Source organism: Thalassophryne amazonica, chromosome 2, assembly GCF_902500255.1.
Source record: "Thalassophryne amazonica chromosome 2, fThaAma1.1, whole genome shotgun sequence".
NCBI classification, from domain to species: domain Eukaryota; kingdom Metazoa; phylum Chordata; class Actinopteri; order Batrachoidiformes; family Batrachoididae; genus Thalassophryne; species Thalassophryne amazonica.
The window spans coordinates 141,635,304-141,651,273 of NC_047104.1; the positions used below are offsets into that span (position 1 = coordinate 141,635,304).

The following is a 15,970-nucleotide window of genomic DNA, read 5'->3' on the forward strand; positions in this document are numbered from 1 at the left end:
CCGACACTGCATTGTGAGCCACACCATGGCGCGCACAAAGTGTGGATTTCCCACTAAACTGTTGCTGGATGAATGAAACTCCTCCAGCGAGGCGAGGCACAGCTCGGGCACACAGACTAGCATGTGCCCGGGTGGGAGTGAGCCCCGCAGTCTCCCTCAGTGGTCGGTGGGTCTGTGTGAGTGAAAGCTGGAAGTCGCCCCGTGCTCCTCCCTGGACATTCATCCGGGAGCACTTCAGGGGGAAAATCCACACTTTGTGTTTGATTATAGTGTGTTATCATCGGCTGAGCTCAGCTCACATCTGTGCTGAGGGACTGGAAGTATGGAAGTATATACATAAAATTATTTACACACCTGATCTTTTCTCATAATTACATTTCTCATGAATGCCATCCCCTCATTACCCCATCCCCGTAGAGACGGTGCCTGCTCCCAGACCACCAATAACCAGTAAAAATCTATTTAAGCATAAAAATTCAAAAAGAAAAAATAATATAGCACCTTCAACTGCACCACAGACTAAAACAGTTAAATGTGGTCTATTAAACATTAGGTCTCTCTAAGTCCCTGTTAGTACACTGTAAAAACGGTAACTAGTATTTCTTGATTTCATTTAAGTTTTCAAATTAAACTGAGTCAGAAATAAAGCTTTCCATTTGCAACCTACAAAAACTTGTCTGCCCAGGAAATTTCCCTCATTGTTGTCATAACTAGGATTTTCTAAACAGCAGAACAAAGATTATCAACTTTTGAGTAGATTTTTTGAGTGAAGGCGGGAAGCCGTGGGAAACCCCGCAGATGACTGATGTGCGCATGCGCACATTGAACAAGCCCTGAAGGACATGCCAGAAGATTCTTTACAGAAGTGGGAGCGTGACCATTTTGCACCAGCAGGTAAGCTACTTAAATGTGTTGTTAGCGTTTTCCACAAGTGCCTAACAACATTTCCAGCCTTTGACCTACTTCTGTGCTAAAGTCCGTTTCACACCGGCCAGCTTCGAGTTGCGTTGGGCGCCGTCATGACGATGCCACATGGAAGCAACCCAGTGCTGAGATGAAGTACTTCAACGCCAGAACAGTGACGGACGCAAAGGACGAAGCGAATCAGACACCAAAAATTAAACGTGTAATTTTTTTCTGCGTTGAGCTCCGTGCTTTTAAATTCTCTCACAACTGTGTTTAAAAAAAAGTCCATAAAAGTCCTGCTCACAGACTGATATCAAGCAAAAAGTCCTGACATCTCCAGTCCAGTCACAGACGATTTGTTGGCTCGCCCACATGTGAACAATTAAAAGAAAAAAAAAAATGTCTGGCTGCTGCAGTTCTCACTCTCCGCTCCAACTCTTTCATAATTGTGTTAAAGGAAAAAAGGACATACGTCCTGCAGACTGATTGCCACAGACAGGACATGTCCACATTTATACACGGACGTTCGTTCGCACGCACATTTCTTGGTCAAAGGAGGAAAGATGAGCGCGGACCTGCAGCTTGGCACAAGAACAAATACGAACGAGGAGAGAAATCAATGCACAGTGGCGCAGGTCAGATTGTCTGCAGCTTCTCCTCTCCCCTCCCCTCCCCCGCTGCGCGCACCTGACGCACACATTCCTGCGTTGTCATGAAACCACACAAGCTGCTCGAAGCAGACCCGGTGTGAAAGTTAATTGTCACATACAAATTAAAGTTGTGCTTCATGCTCTGTGTTATAAGATTGCTACATTTTCAGAGCTTTTTAAATAAGCGGAAAGGAGACAGAATAATTGAGGAATAATAGTGTTGTTAATGTTACATTACAGATAGTATTTATTTTTTCACAATTATTGTATTTTTATCATAGTAACAAAGACAAATGTTTGAATTCACGTTTGCATTTATGTTACATGTCATGTATGTTATCATGATATAGTATGGTCATAAATAAGTTAATATGATTCCCTACATACTTTTTACGTGTTGTCTTTGGATTTTGGCTTGTTGATGTATTTGGCTCCTGCATCTAGGGATTCCTTCTGTGTGTTATATGTGGATATTTTAAACCATATTGGCTGTTAGAATAGTATTTCAGACAAGTAGGGCTGCAAGCAATATTGATTACATTCTTATGACTTTTTTTCATAACAGTAGATATCAATCCCAATAAGTTTAACCTAATAGTTTAATATGTAATATTTTAAAGTCTTTTCAAACTTAAACTTCCATCAGGTTTTCTTATAAGAACATTCAGAATATATCACAATGTTTTTGACCAAATACCTTTATCAATATTGCAACAATATTGTAGTGATGACTAGGGCTGGCTCGACTAGTCACGACTACGCTGATTATTGAAACCATCGACAACTAATTTAGTAGCCGACGAGTCATTAATTTTATTTAAAGGACATGTCGCATGTGTTTAATGTCCCAGTTAGCAGCACAGCAAAGTAGTAATGATTGTAAATCTCTGCACACATGCGCTCATAATTAGTGGTTTCTGATGCTTTTTATTCCTCTCCTGAAGCAGGGAAACAGGTGCATTTCCAAAAAACATCTCACTCAGCAATTCTCTACATTACTCTGTGTGTGATGAAGATCACAGCATAACAGATTAATCCCACACAGAAACAGAGCAAAACGAATCTGTTTCTGTCCAAAAATTACATTGGCCATTTGATAAATCCTCATCTCCCTGTATGACAAATTCATCCTGGATATTGCCTGTTCAGTCATGGAATGTCACACAATAGAGAGAAATATTGTTATTTTATGTTTATAAATTACAGGGACTGTTGCAAAAGTGCTTTTACCAAAACTGATTGTGTCCTATTTGTCTCTTCTGTCAGAGGTGGATTTCATGCAGTGCAGATTTTGCAAATTCACAAGCTCCAGTCAAGAGACTCTTCTGAAACATTTTCGCCTTCATCACGGACAAGGTGCACATTGGCCTTGCATTCACACAGACTGTGTATGTGTATTTAAAACATCTGGAGCATTACGATCACATCTTTCAAGATCACACTCAGTAGTGAAAATCCACAAAAATTCAACATTTCAGTGCGAATTGTGTGATTTTAAGGAGATTTGCAGTGAAAAGACTTTTTGGAACCATCTTGGACATCATTTAAAGAACCAAGAAACTGTACAATGTCCCTTTCTAAGGTGTACCTTTAAAACAAACATTCGCCCAACCTTCAGTTCTCACAGAAGTCGAAACCATAAAAATTGTACACTAGCTTATAATATTGTGAGACCACATGAGGTTGAAGAGATTGTAGAAGATGTGGATAGTGAGATACTTGAACACAAATTGGCTTCTCTCTTTCTGTGTATGCAAACAGTGTTGCATGTTTCTCGAGCTGCAACACAAAAGATTGTAGAGGATTTGCGTAACCTGCTGTCTTTCTCTAACATTCATACTCTCAGAAGTGTCAAAGAGATCCTTTCAAAACATGAAACTGAAGTAAATGATTGTGTTTTGCAAGAAATTTCTAATGCTATAGTTCAAACTAATCCACTCCTTTTAACAATAGAGAAGGGTTCCCTATCTACAGATCACCGAAGGAATATATATTTCAAAGAGCACTTTTCTGTTGTAGAACCCACAGAATATCTGTACAACACAGCTCATAAAAACTCTTTTGTTTATGTATCTGTCACTAAGATACTTGAGACTTTACTCAGCCGGGCAGATTTTTTTTAACCAAATTGTATTTAATCAAGAAGCTTTATCTGGACACCTTAAGTCTTTTCAAGACGGCAAGTATTACAAGGACAATAAGCTACTGGGACAGCAAAACCTCTGTATCAGTTTGGCATTATATATTGATGATTTTGAAGTTTGTAACCCACTGGGCACGTCTAGAAAACTTCATAAGATTACTGCAGTATATTGGGTAGTTCTAAATTTACCAGCCAGATTCCGATCGAATCTCAGTTCAATTCAGCTAGCTCTCTTAGGTAAAAGTGTGGATGTCAAACAGTATGGTTATGAAAAGTTTTTTGAGCCATTGATTAAAGATATAAGGTGTCTAGAACAAGAGGGAATTTTTGTTGAAGTTGTGGGTCAGTTTGTTAAGGGCACTGTATATTGTGTAAGTGCCGATAACCTTGGTGCACACGGTCTGGCAGGCTTTTATGAAAGTTTTACTGTTGACAAGTTCTGTCGCTTTTGTTTGATAAGTCGGGACCAAATTGCAACCACTGAAGTTAATGATTTCCAATTGAGGGGTGTTGATCAACACAATAAATTTCTGGAAGAGCTTAGGCAGAATGACAACCTCCAAAGTATTAATGGGGTAAAAAGGGAATGTGTACTGGGCAAACATCTACTGTTCTTTCACCCAATAACTGGATTTCCTCCAGATGTTTTGCATGACCTTTTTGAAGGAGTCATCCCTTTGGAATTGTCCTTATGTTTGAAAAATCTGATTTCAAAAGGTTTCATTACATTTGATGCATTGAACAACTGCATAAAATCATTTCCCTATAAATATTCAGACAAAGTAAACAAGCCTAAGAAAATTCCCAAAGCAAGCTTTGAAAAAGGAACAGTTGCCGGTAATGGACATGAAAATTGGACACTGCTGCGCTTACTTCCTTTTATAATTGGATGTAAGATACCAGAACAGGAGCCAGCATGGGAGATTTTAATGGACCTCAAGGAAATTGTTGACATTGTTGTGTCAAACAGACTCTCTGAGGAAGCATTAGGTTATTTATCTTGCAAACTACTGGATCATCGCCTGTTGCTCACCCGTACCTTTCCAGAATTCAGACTGAGGCCAAAACACCACTTCATCGACCACTACCCACATCTTATTCGCTGCTATGGGCCTTTAGTGGAATTGTGGACAATGAGATTCGAAGCAAAACATAGCTTCTTTAAAAAGGTGGTCCATGACACAACTGGAAAAATGTGCTGCTCACTCTTTCCTCAAAACACCAGCAGATGATGGCATACCATCTGGATAGTGGAAACCTTTTCAAGCCAAAACTCTATGTTGAAAATGTGAAAGTGGACAGGGTTTCAGAATTGGATCCATCACTCAAGTGTGAAATACAGAAGAAGTACCCTCATCTAGACAGTGTGTCTCTGTCTAAAACGATTCACCTGCGTGGGACACAGTATGTGGCGGGCATGATTTTATCTGCTGGACAATACAGTGGCCTCCCAGAATTTCATAAGATTGTGACCATTCTTGTCAATGCAGAGGAGGTGACATTCATTTGTAAAAGACTGTTTTCCTGGTACATTGAACATTTCAGGTCCTATGAGCTTGTTGAACACACCATTGCCGACCTTCTTGCCCTGGATCCAGATGTGCTGAAGGATTACCACCCTCTAACAGCATACACAGTTGGTGGAAAGCTGATGGTGACCCCAAGGACGTTCCTTCTCCATTAAAGCAACTCAAAATGGTATGTTCTCTCTCATCCACCCTCTTTCTCTCCTTTACTCTATTGTCCTCTGCTCCCCTTCCTCAGTCCTTTCCTGTTGCTATTTTTTTTCTTCTCCACACTCTTCTTTCTTCTCCTTACTATTTCTCTTCTCCCCACTCACCCCCCTCTGTCTCTCTTATCTCCTTTCTTCTCTCATTAAGTATTAGTTTTGTGCTGATTGAATTGAAGGTCTTTCCCAAGTATAGGCCAGTTGAGTACAGTGATATGGACTGTGGCTTTATTTTATTTTATTTTTTTTTTTACAGTTGTCAGCTAAATTATTAGCAAATCAAACATAATCAGCAGATTGATCTGGAAAAAGGTCCTCATTTGCAGCTGTATGGTATCGGTGTCCACTGTCTTCTAATCAACTTTGACTATTAAATTTCTCCGACCTTTTCTCTCTCCTCTTTTCAGACTTTGCTACTTCGGGTAGTTCTTTCCTCCAGAGATGCCCAGCGAGTCCACCTTCCTGAAGTACCAGCATCTGTGGGGCAATTGATTGATATACTTAAAGAGAGACTTGAACTTCCAGGTGATTTCTCACTACAGTTCGAGGATCCAGAATTTGGAAATGCACTATGCAACTTGACGGCAATATCTGAATTACCATCTGAGCATGCAGTCCTGCATATAATGTGGAATTGTGATTCATCTCCACTTAACCAATCCACTGCTTCAGTGTCCTCTGCTTCAGTCTCCTCCCAGAACACAGTAAGTGTTCACTCTGAAGATTTCAGGCCTAGCTGGACCGATTCTATCCAGATGAACTTAAGGCATACCTCAGAGTGGCCCTCTCCATTTCCTATCCCAAAGTTTTCATATGATGTTGAACTGAAATTGTGTAAGGCTAATGTGATATATGAAAAATCTAAGAAGGGCCTTGTAGTGACAAGAGACATGAAGACAGAGATTTTGGATGAAGAGGGCAGTACTTTCACCCTTAAAAAGCCCAAACGTGGAGAGGTCAATCATGTCCCAGATCATCCTCAACACCATGATGATTCTACTCTTGAAAAGGAAAGAGTTGCTTTGGTTTATGAAATGAAGAAGAAACAAAAGAACATAACAGTCATACAGCAGAAGATGGCACTGACATTTTCTCTCAGGCGGAGAGAGGTCGTGGAGTGTCAACCTATGGTATCTGAGGTCCAGGAGAGATGGCCTGCACTGTTTTCCTCTGAGGAGGTAAGGCTGTCCTAATCTATTTAGTAATTCTGGTATTCAAATTAGGCACAAGTTATTACACTAGATCAGAGGTGGACAGCTTGTTCCAGAAAGGGCCAAGAGGGTGCAGGTTTTCTTTGCAGCCACTGACTCCACCAGGTGATTCCAATGATTAATATCACTTTGAGCAGGTGGAATCAGTTAATCAGTGAAATCATCTGGTGGAGTCAGTGGCTGCAAAGAAAACCTGCACCCTCTTGGCCCTTTCTGGAACAGGTTGCCCTCCCCTGTACTAGATTGACTATAATTGAAGAAGTACAGTATTTGCTGGGGTAATGTATTGGCAACCTTTATTATACCTTAGCCCTACCACTTCACTCAAGGCCTCTCCAACACAGTGCACCTACTACATCATCAGTCCAAAAATTTGTAGTGCCAGTGTTTTTGTTTTGTTATGTCCTCCCAAGGAGTACATCACTTACTGCAACTGTAATGGGTGTCATAGTCATATTTTATTGAACTGGCCATCTTCAAGGTCCTTGTTTACAAATGCCGTACTTTCTTACCAGTGTTACATCAAAATCTGTGACTCATTAGATTTGACCTGTCCTAATATTCTTACCTTAACCATTTCACTCCTGTGGAAGCCCATTTCTGCCATTTACAAGAAAAAAAGAATCTCCATGCTAAATCGAAATTGTGAAATAAAAACTTCATTATGAGACGATAATTTAAAGTAGTTATAATTTGGACTCGGTCTCATAATTTTGATTTAGCATGGAGTTTGTTTTTCTTTTACTGGTGGAAATAGGGTTTCTATAGACTGAGATGTTAGGGAAAGAATACTAAGGCAGGTCACAAAATCTGATCATTGCAGGTTTAGGCGCAACACTGGAACGTGATAATATACATTTGCATATTGATACTGGTTTTTGTGGAGGGCATTTCCATTCCTGTGAAAAAGATGTATTCATGAGAGCTTTTTGAAGTAGGTTTTGCTGTTGATAACATGGTCAGGAATTGAACATGGTGCAGACTGCACAAGACAGCTACCCAGGAATTTTCTGTGCTGAATAAATGCAGTATTTTGTTGATTGCCATGTTTATATATCTGAAGAATTCCATCGCATCACGAGCAAAGACCTCCAGGGGACTTTCAATGCATCCCTTGACAAATTTGTGCATGGCCTGCTGAAACTGTACCGTCTAAGAAGGGAGCTCTTGGTGAGAAGATGGAAGACCTCCTGGATAAACTTGATGAACAGGTGAGTGAAGTACTCCTGTGCCTGGCATTTTTAAAAGAGTTTGAACATACTTTCTCATAAAAGAAACAGAAAAAGATGTTGGCGGCAGCAAAAACACATTAGTGGACGTGTCATTAAAAATGAATGTCAGCAGTCATTGCTTTATTTTCTTATTTGGCGGTATTTGATTTGACAGAATTTTTATTGTAAAAGTAAAGTAAAATTGTTAACATGGTTGCAGTGTTTTAGTTTTACACGTTACTGGGTCTGACCTATGCTTTATCTTCATTACTATAAAGAGTTCTGATTTTGCATTGTGTATAAGTACACTACGTTACTATACTAATTGAAGTGCTTGTTTTCTGCTGGACACTCTTTAGACATCCAACATTGTGTCCCATCGAAAGACAGCAGCACTGAGAGGCCTGCCCATTTTCCTCCGAGAAGATGCAACAAAGGTTTTCCTGAAGTGCTTGGTAAGTACAAAAAGACAAGTAATGCAAGTACAACTACGAGGTCTGTTAGAAAACAATCCAACCCTTTTATTTTATGCAAAAAATATATGGATTTGATTCATATGTTTTTACGTCAGCCAAGCTTGAACCTTCGTGTGCATTCGTGAGTTTTTTCACGCCTGTCAGTTGCGTCATTCGCCTGTGGGCAGGCTTTGGGGGAGGAGTGGTCCAGCCCCCTCTGCGGATTTTCATTGCGAGGAAATGGCGGAATGATTTGTGCTTTGTTCCATCAGATTTTTTTCAGAAACTGTTAGAGACAGGCACCTGGAAACCATTTGAAAAATTGAGATGGCTTTCGCTGAAAATTTTAAAGGGCTTCACAGAGATTAAGGCGTGTTACTGTCGCTTTAAGGACGGCCCAGAGCACCTCAGGGCGCGCCACGCTCCGAGCCGCGATCGACAGGCTGAAAAGACCATTTCATTTCTAAACGAATTGCTTTATGGATCCGAGACCATCGTGTGCAATTTCTCTGGTTATAACAAGAGTTGGACATCAGCCATTTTCCGGCAGATTTCACTTTTAACAAGAGATTTTGTCCTGGAAAGCCGCGTGGAGGCCTCGCGCGTCATGACAGATTCGCCGATGGAGCGAGACAAAAAACACCTCCGTTTTGGAGTTTCAGAGGACTAGTTGGGACATGCCCAGCTGTCCACAATTTCTGTTATACTCACTCGACTGGTAAGCCACTGAAAGCCGAGATAGGCATGTCCCAACTTGATGTTCAGCTCTTGTTATAACCAGAGAAATTGCACACGATGGTCTCGGATCCATAAAGCAATCCGTTTAGAAATGAAATGGTCTTTTCAGCCTGTCGATCGCGGCTCGGAGCGCAGCGCGCCCTGAGGCACTCTGGGCCGTCCTTAAAGCGATAGTAACACTCCTTAAACTCTGTGAAGCCCTTTAAAATTTTCAGTGAAAGCCATCTCAAGTTTTCAAATGGTTTCCAGCTGCCTGTCTCTAACAGTTTCTGAAAAAAATCTGATGGACCAAAGCACAAATCATTCCGCCATTTCCTCGCAATGAAAATCCGCCGAGGGGGCTGGACCACTCCTCCCACAAAGCCTGCCCACAGGCGAATGACGCAACCGACAGGAATGAAAAAACTCACGCATGCGCATGAAGGTTCAAGCTTGGCTGACGTAAAAACATATGAATCAAATCCATATATTTTTTTGCATAAAATAAAAAGGTCGGATTGTTTTCTAACAAACCTCGTAATTCCTTATTCCCATGAGATGTTTTAAAGGATGAGTTCATCAAAAATGGAATTATACAGCTTGGGACTCCGACGAGGGCTGTTGTCTCTCCTCCACTCTCTCTTATCTCTTTGCTTTTAACCTTCAAGTCCCTACTTCACCAGACTGTGAATTCCTCAAAAACTATATTGGATTCCGGATCTATTGGACTACTATTGGATTAACCATGGAATTCATCAGCTGGTCTCTGAACGCTATTGACACCATTTTTTCTACAAGAAGGTCAGGACCGGGGACTCCTGCCTGCCCAGATGGAATGTACGAGTTCCTGGCATGTGGCATGCTTGGCGCCTTTCTCCGTTGAGGATGTTGAGGATTTATTCATTTTCATTCATTTTCATGGCAGCAGGGCTGGTACTTTTTGTCTTATGTACTGCCCTGATCTACCGGAAAACTGGCAAGACGGCGGTATCAAGAACCACGGGCCCTCGTTTGTCTGTCATGATTAACAAGGTTGGCAAGGCAGTGCATTCTCAGACTGCGTTGACTCTTGAACTCAGACGCAAATTGGATGACACCTTGGAGCTGATGCGTGCCTTGCAGTTGAAGCTGAAGGTTTCGGAGGCCGGTGAATATTCATAATTGGGATTTGGCTGTTCAAGTGGAACTGTTAAAAAGTGTTTTTCACTGCTCAGCTGCAACACTACAGGCTTGTCTAGCCTCAAGGTCAATTGCCCACTGTTTACCTCCAGAGGAATTTATTTAGACCTTGGTGAGATTATTCAGCTCCATTCTTATCTCAACCCACAAAGACAATAACTGACTTACACATGGACTGAAGCATGCTCCAGTTTCTCCTTTTACCTCTCTTCCTGCCCAGCTTGGCATTGTTGGCGGGTGTTCCTTAGCAGAAAATAGTTTTGTACAAAACTCATCACAAGGTTGGTGGGTGAAAGCTACTGTGTCATTAATTAAAGAAAAATATGTTTTTTTCTTTTTAAAACCCCCATGAGTCAAATGACAAGCATGGTACAGAAGTTTAAGTTCAAATCAGTACAAATGTATTTTGTCTTTCGTTTTTCTTACCTCTCAATAATGCATCTGTTACTTTTCTTCAGGACACTGACATTTTGGAACCAGTGCTAAACGGTGCATCTGTTGCCATCCTCACCATCCTACAAGATGACGATGCCGGGATGTCTGTGCGAGACCAGGCAGTTGTGTTGGAAGGGGACATCGTGCTACATAACATTCCAGACCTCTCTACTGCCTTGACATACCTCTTTGGCCTTCTGTATGCCCTCAACATTGATTATCCAAAGCAGATGAGGTATACCTTTAAAGCAAGTCAGGCCATCTTTTTTGAGCTCGGTGGCTCTCGATGCTCACAGCGCATAAGGTCCCTGAAAACAAAGCTTTTGCTGTGACTGTTAATTGGGAAGCCAGACACGACTTTAACTTGTGTTCTTTAGCCTGTTCAAGTGCTTTGTAGTTGGGTCATGTAACAGACAGTAGTTAACCCTCTTTGCCTCTGATAATCGTTTGACAGTTACCAAGAGTTGCATATTTAGTGTTTGAACTGTTGATATTCATTATTGTTCAAGTAAAACTAATGTATGTGTTATGTGTCGGACGCAGCTCGGAGAACCGACCAGCGTTTGAAGGACCCAGTATGAAATAAGCAGAGCACGGTACAAAGGCTAACTGAATTTAATACATAACAGTGAAAATGTAATAACAGAAAGGTGCGGCCTGGCGTGGTGCGCTCCCAGCAGCGCTAACGGTCCGGAGCCAGAAGCTGTTTCGGACCCAAGGACCCCGCCGACACCCCCCAGGTGGCCGCAACAACCGAGTCTGTGAAAGAAGGAACCATTATGTGAGTCCACACTCTACACACAGAACACTTAAAGGTGTACAAACAGCAAACACTTCCTGGCTTGATTACTGATCAGCTTCCCAACCTGCAGGCATGGAACATCCCGTTCACAAAACTCCACCGCAGTGGAAGCTGATACATGACTAACATACAGCTCAATACAATAAGGTGTGAGGGACACCACATTTACTGACTGTATAACTGTTAGTCACAAAATCCAACGTACCTCAGGAAGTGTGCTGACGAGCGTGAGACCTCACCCCCTCCTCTTTCACAGACCGTGCATCAAACCTGGACATTCTCAGCGTCCGCTGCTGATGAGATGGCTCCCAAGACGACGATCTCACCCGTCTGGTCACAAGGTCGAGTCTCTGGCAAATACACACTGTGCACTCCAGTCTTAAATGCCAACATGCTCCAATCCATCCAGATGCACCTCAGCTGTGAGTCCTGACGAGTCGCAGGTGATCAGGGTGAGGTCCTGACAGCCTCAGCAACACAGCCACTCAGTCCCAAATGCACGCCACCTGGGAGGAAAACAAAAAGACAAACAAACCGGCAGCCAGGCCCCCCCAGCCATATAACAGTATGTTTGTAAAAAAGAAAAAAAACCCTTAATCTCTCTTTCAGCTGGCATAAAGATGAGGAGGTGATGGAAAGTTTTATTTTAAAGTGAACTGTTCTTTAACCCTCCTGTTGTCCTTGGGTCAAGGAATGAAGAAGGAGGGAGGGAGGAAGGAGGGGAGAAAAGAAGGAAGGAGGGGGAGAAGGAGGAAGAAATGAACAGTCAAAACAGAATGGGTATTTTGACCTGGTTGGACACTATGAAGGTTAAGTGGGTAAATCTTTATTAGAAATATCAATTTTAGTCAGAGGAATCTATGTTGTTGACAGTATATGGTGAAATTTTGTCATGCAGTATTTTAAAAGATATGTTGTAGTGTTGGTCACAAGAAGCACTGAACTGGTGTTTTACTTGTTGTTTCCCTGTTCATTGATTGTAAAATTTCTAAGGACTTTTAACTGCTCTAGTTTATCATAGTTATGCCCATGTAAAACTTCAGTGTCTGGGTACACAGCCAATCATTTGTGCCACTATTTTATTTAACGTGTAAGTCACTAAGTTCAACTTATACAAGACAGTCAGGGTGTGTGTGTGAATGAGTGACTGTGTTGCTGGACACTTTTTTCCACATACTTTGTTTTTCTTTTTGGTTCTGAACTTTAATTTTAACGTGTCTGCTGGAGTGCTCGAAGTACCCAAAAAAACAGAAGCCGGCAATACTTTTTTTACAGAAATTGACCGGACTACCCATGACATTATGTTGTTGTTGAGGCACTGTTCAATCAAATAAATAAGATTTCAGATAATATTCAGTTGTGCTTTGTTTTATTCAGTATTTATTGAGCATATTTCCAATATAATTACAGCAACATACATTTTCCTTTATTTATATAGCTAAATTTTCAACTCACTGGAGTAAGAATTGTATGATTATTCAACAAGAATATCTGTTTGGTGAATTTAGGAATACATGGCATTGAAGGAATAATTGTATGTTTATTCAACAAGGATATCTGCATTTGGTGAAGGCAGAAATACATGGCATTGAAACTAGAATTTCTTCGTTAGCCTTCCAGGATTATCCTAATTAGGTGAACAAGAAGATCCAAGTTGGCAGAACTCTTGTCAGAACTTGTAAACCTTAGTTAAGTCAATGACAGTAGGCAAAAGTTGAGAAAACTCAAAAATGTCTTGCATCATGTTGCCTTGATATTTTGCGTTTTCTCAACTTTTTCTTTTTTACAGTGTAAATGATATAATAATTGATCAACATATTGATTTATTCTGCCTTACACTAACACACAATGGCAGTCACACTAACTGCCAGAATGCTCGTAGCACGGGCCGAGGCGGAGGATTAGCAGCAATCTTCCATTCCAGCGTATTCATTAATCAAAAACCCAGACAGAGCTTTAATTCATTTGAAAGGTTGACTCTTAGTCTTGTCCATCCAAATTGGAAGTCCCAAAAACCAGTTTTATTTGTTATTATCTATCGTCCACCTGGTCGTTACTGTGAGTTTCTCTGTGAATTTTCAGACCTTTTGTCTGACTTAGTGCTTAGCTCAGATAAGATAATTATAGTGGGCGATTTTAACATCCACACAGATGCTGAGAATGACAGCCTCAACACTGCATTTACAGTGGCAGAGTGACGCAGACACCCACTTGGTGTGTGTAAAAACTCCACTGAACAGATAAAACAAGGCAACTGTTTTCTAGTATTGCATGACCCGCTATATTGTAAACTGAATTTTCGACTGGTTGTCCAGCCTAAATTTTGGTGTGAAATGATTTACAGTTGTGACCTATGTACACCTTGCCTCCAGAGTGGATCGTGTCTCTTCTTCCCTTTTTTGCCTCGGCTAAAACCTTAAGCTGTGTTTACACATAATGACGACAAGTCACAAATGCCACAAAATATACATTCTTGGCCGCTGATCACGAATGTGATGATTTGGGGCAGAGGCATCAGGTGTCCTCAGGAACTGCTGCGAGGTGTTACCACATGTTACGATTAATGCCACGTATTGCTGGAGAATTATCAGGAACCATTACACATGGTCGCCCTGTTGCGCGTGAAAGCAATAATGTTCCACCCTGTTGCGCAAAAGCACGCAACAGGGTGGAACATTATTGCTTTCGCGCGCAACAGCACATGGTTACGTTCTGTCACGTTGTGAATGAGGCGAATTGTCTCCATACACACCCCCATATTCATCCAACCATCAGTTGCTGAAAAATTCAGATCGCTCCAGTTTGCTCCTCAAAATCCACAGCAGAACTACTTTGTGACTGCATGCTTTGTTGGGCTCTAAGCCATGGAGTGGTGAAGAGAGGAGGAGGAGACTGAGAGAACCAGAAGTGTGGCTCCACGTGGCTCTCATGTCGTTCATTTTCCCAAACATCAGGCACAGCAACAGCAGGTGGAACACCTGCAGGAGTGCGCTGATGAGCATTGGAATGAAACTTTTAGCAGACTTGGCGTCACTGTTCTTCTTCAGTTGTAGTCTTACACACCTCTCTGCAGCTTCTCTCCTCCTGCCATCCCCTCATTACCCCATCCCTGTAGAGACAGTGCCTGCGCATAAAAATTCAAAAAGAAAAAATAATATAGCACCTTCAACTGCACCACAGACTAAAACAGTTAAATGTGGTCTATTAAACATTAGGTCTCTCTCTTCTAAGTCCCTGTTAGTAAATGATATAATAATTGATCAACATATTGATTTATTCTGCCTTACAGAAACCTGGTTACAGCAGGATGAATATGTTAGTTTAAATGAGTCAACACCCCCGAGTCACACTAACTGCTAGAATGCTTGTAGTATGGGCCGAGGCGGAGGATTAGCAGCAATCTTCCATTCCAGCTTATTAATGAATCAAAAATCCAGACAGAGCTTTAATTCATTTGAAAGCTTGACTCTTAGTCTTGTCCATCCAAATTGGAAGTCCCAAAAACCAGTTTTATTTGTTATTATCTATCGTCCACCTGGTCGTTACTGTGAGTTTCTCTGTGAATTTTCAGACCTTTTGTCTGACTTAGTGCTTAGCTCAGATAAGATAATTATGGTGGGCGATTTTAACATCCACACAGATGCTGAGAATGACAGCCTCAACACTGCATTTACTCTATTATTAGACTCAATAGGCTTTGCTCAAAATGTAAATGATTCCACCCACCACTTTAATCATATCTTAGATCTTGTTCTGACTTATGGTATGGAAATTGAAGACTTAACAGTATTCCCTGAAAACTCCTTTCTGTCTGATCATTTCTTAATAACACTTACATTTACTCTGATGGACTACCCAGCAGTGGGGAATACGTTTCATTACACTAGAAGTCTTTCAGAAAGCGCTGTAACTAGGTTTAAGGATATGATTCCTTCTTTATGTTCTCTAATGCCATATACCAACACAGTGCAGAGTAGCTACCTAAACTCTGTAAGTAAGATAGAGTATCTCGTCAATAGTTTTACATCCTCATTGAAGACAACTTTGGATGCTGTAGCTACTCTGAAAAAGAGAGCTTTAAATCAGAAGTGCCTGACTCCGTGGTATAACTCACAAACTCGCAGCTTAAAGCAGATAACCCGTAAGTTGGAGAGGAAATGGCGTCTCACTAATTTAGAAGATCTTTACTTAGCCTGGAAAAAGAGTCTGTTGCTCTATAAAAAAGCCCTCCGTAAAGCTAGGACATCTTACTACTCATCACTAATTGAAGAAAATAAGAACAACCCCAGGTTTCTTTTCAGCACTGTAGCCAGGCTGACAAAGAATCAGAGCTCTATTGAGCCGAGTATTCCTTTAACTTTAACTAGTAATGACTTCATGACTTTCTTTGCTAATAAAATTTTAACTATTAGAGAAGAAATTACTCATAACCATCCCAAAGACGTATCGTTATCTTTGGCTGGTTTCAGTGATGCCGGTATTTGGTTAGACTCTTTCTCTCCGATTGTTCTGTCTGAGTTATTTTCATTAGT

At 41.1% G+C, this 15,970-nt stretch overlaps 1 protein-coding gene across 5 annotated transcripts; it reads left to right on the top strand.

The window, feature by feature from the left end:
- Window positions 1-499: 499 nt before the first annotated feature.
- Window positions 500-11,277, top strand: LOC117531911. Of its 5 annotated transcripts, XR_004566757.1 has the most exons (7): window positions 500-894; window positions 2,823-2,912; window positions 5,245-5,397; window positions 5,836-6,606; window positions 7,703-7,850; window positions 8,210-8,305; window positions 10,660-11,277. XR_004566757.1 is itself a non-coding variant. In XM_034195118.1 (6 exons), exons 1-2 carry the CDS (start codon window positions 843-845, stop codon window positions 3,677-3,679), a joined length of 909 nt encoding a protein of 302 aa, XP_034051009.1. In that variant the 5' UTR covers window positions 500-842; the 3' UTR covers window positions 3,680-5,397; window positions 5,836-6,606; window positions 7,703-7,850; window positions 8,210-8,305; window positions 10,660-11,277. The 5 variants fall into 5 exon arrangements, 3 of the variants coding, with proteins under 3 accessions (XP_034051009.1, XP_034050993.1, XP_034051001.1); XR_004566756.1 differs by having other exon boundaries at window positions 500-2,912; XM_034195118.1 differs by having other exon boundaries at window positions 2,823-5,397.
- Window positions 11,278-15,970: the final 4,693 nt, after the last annotated feature.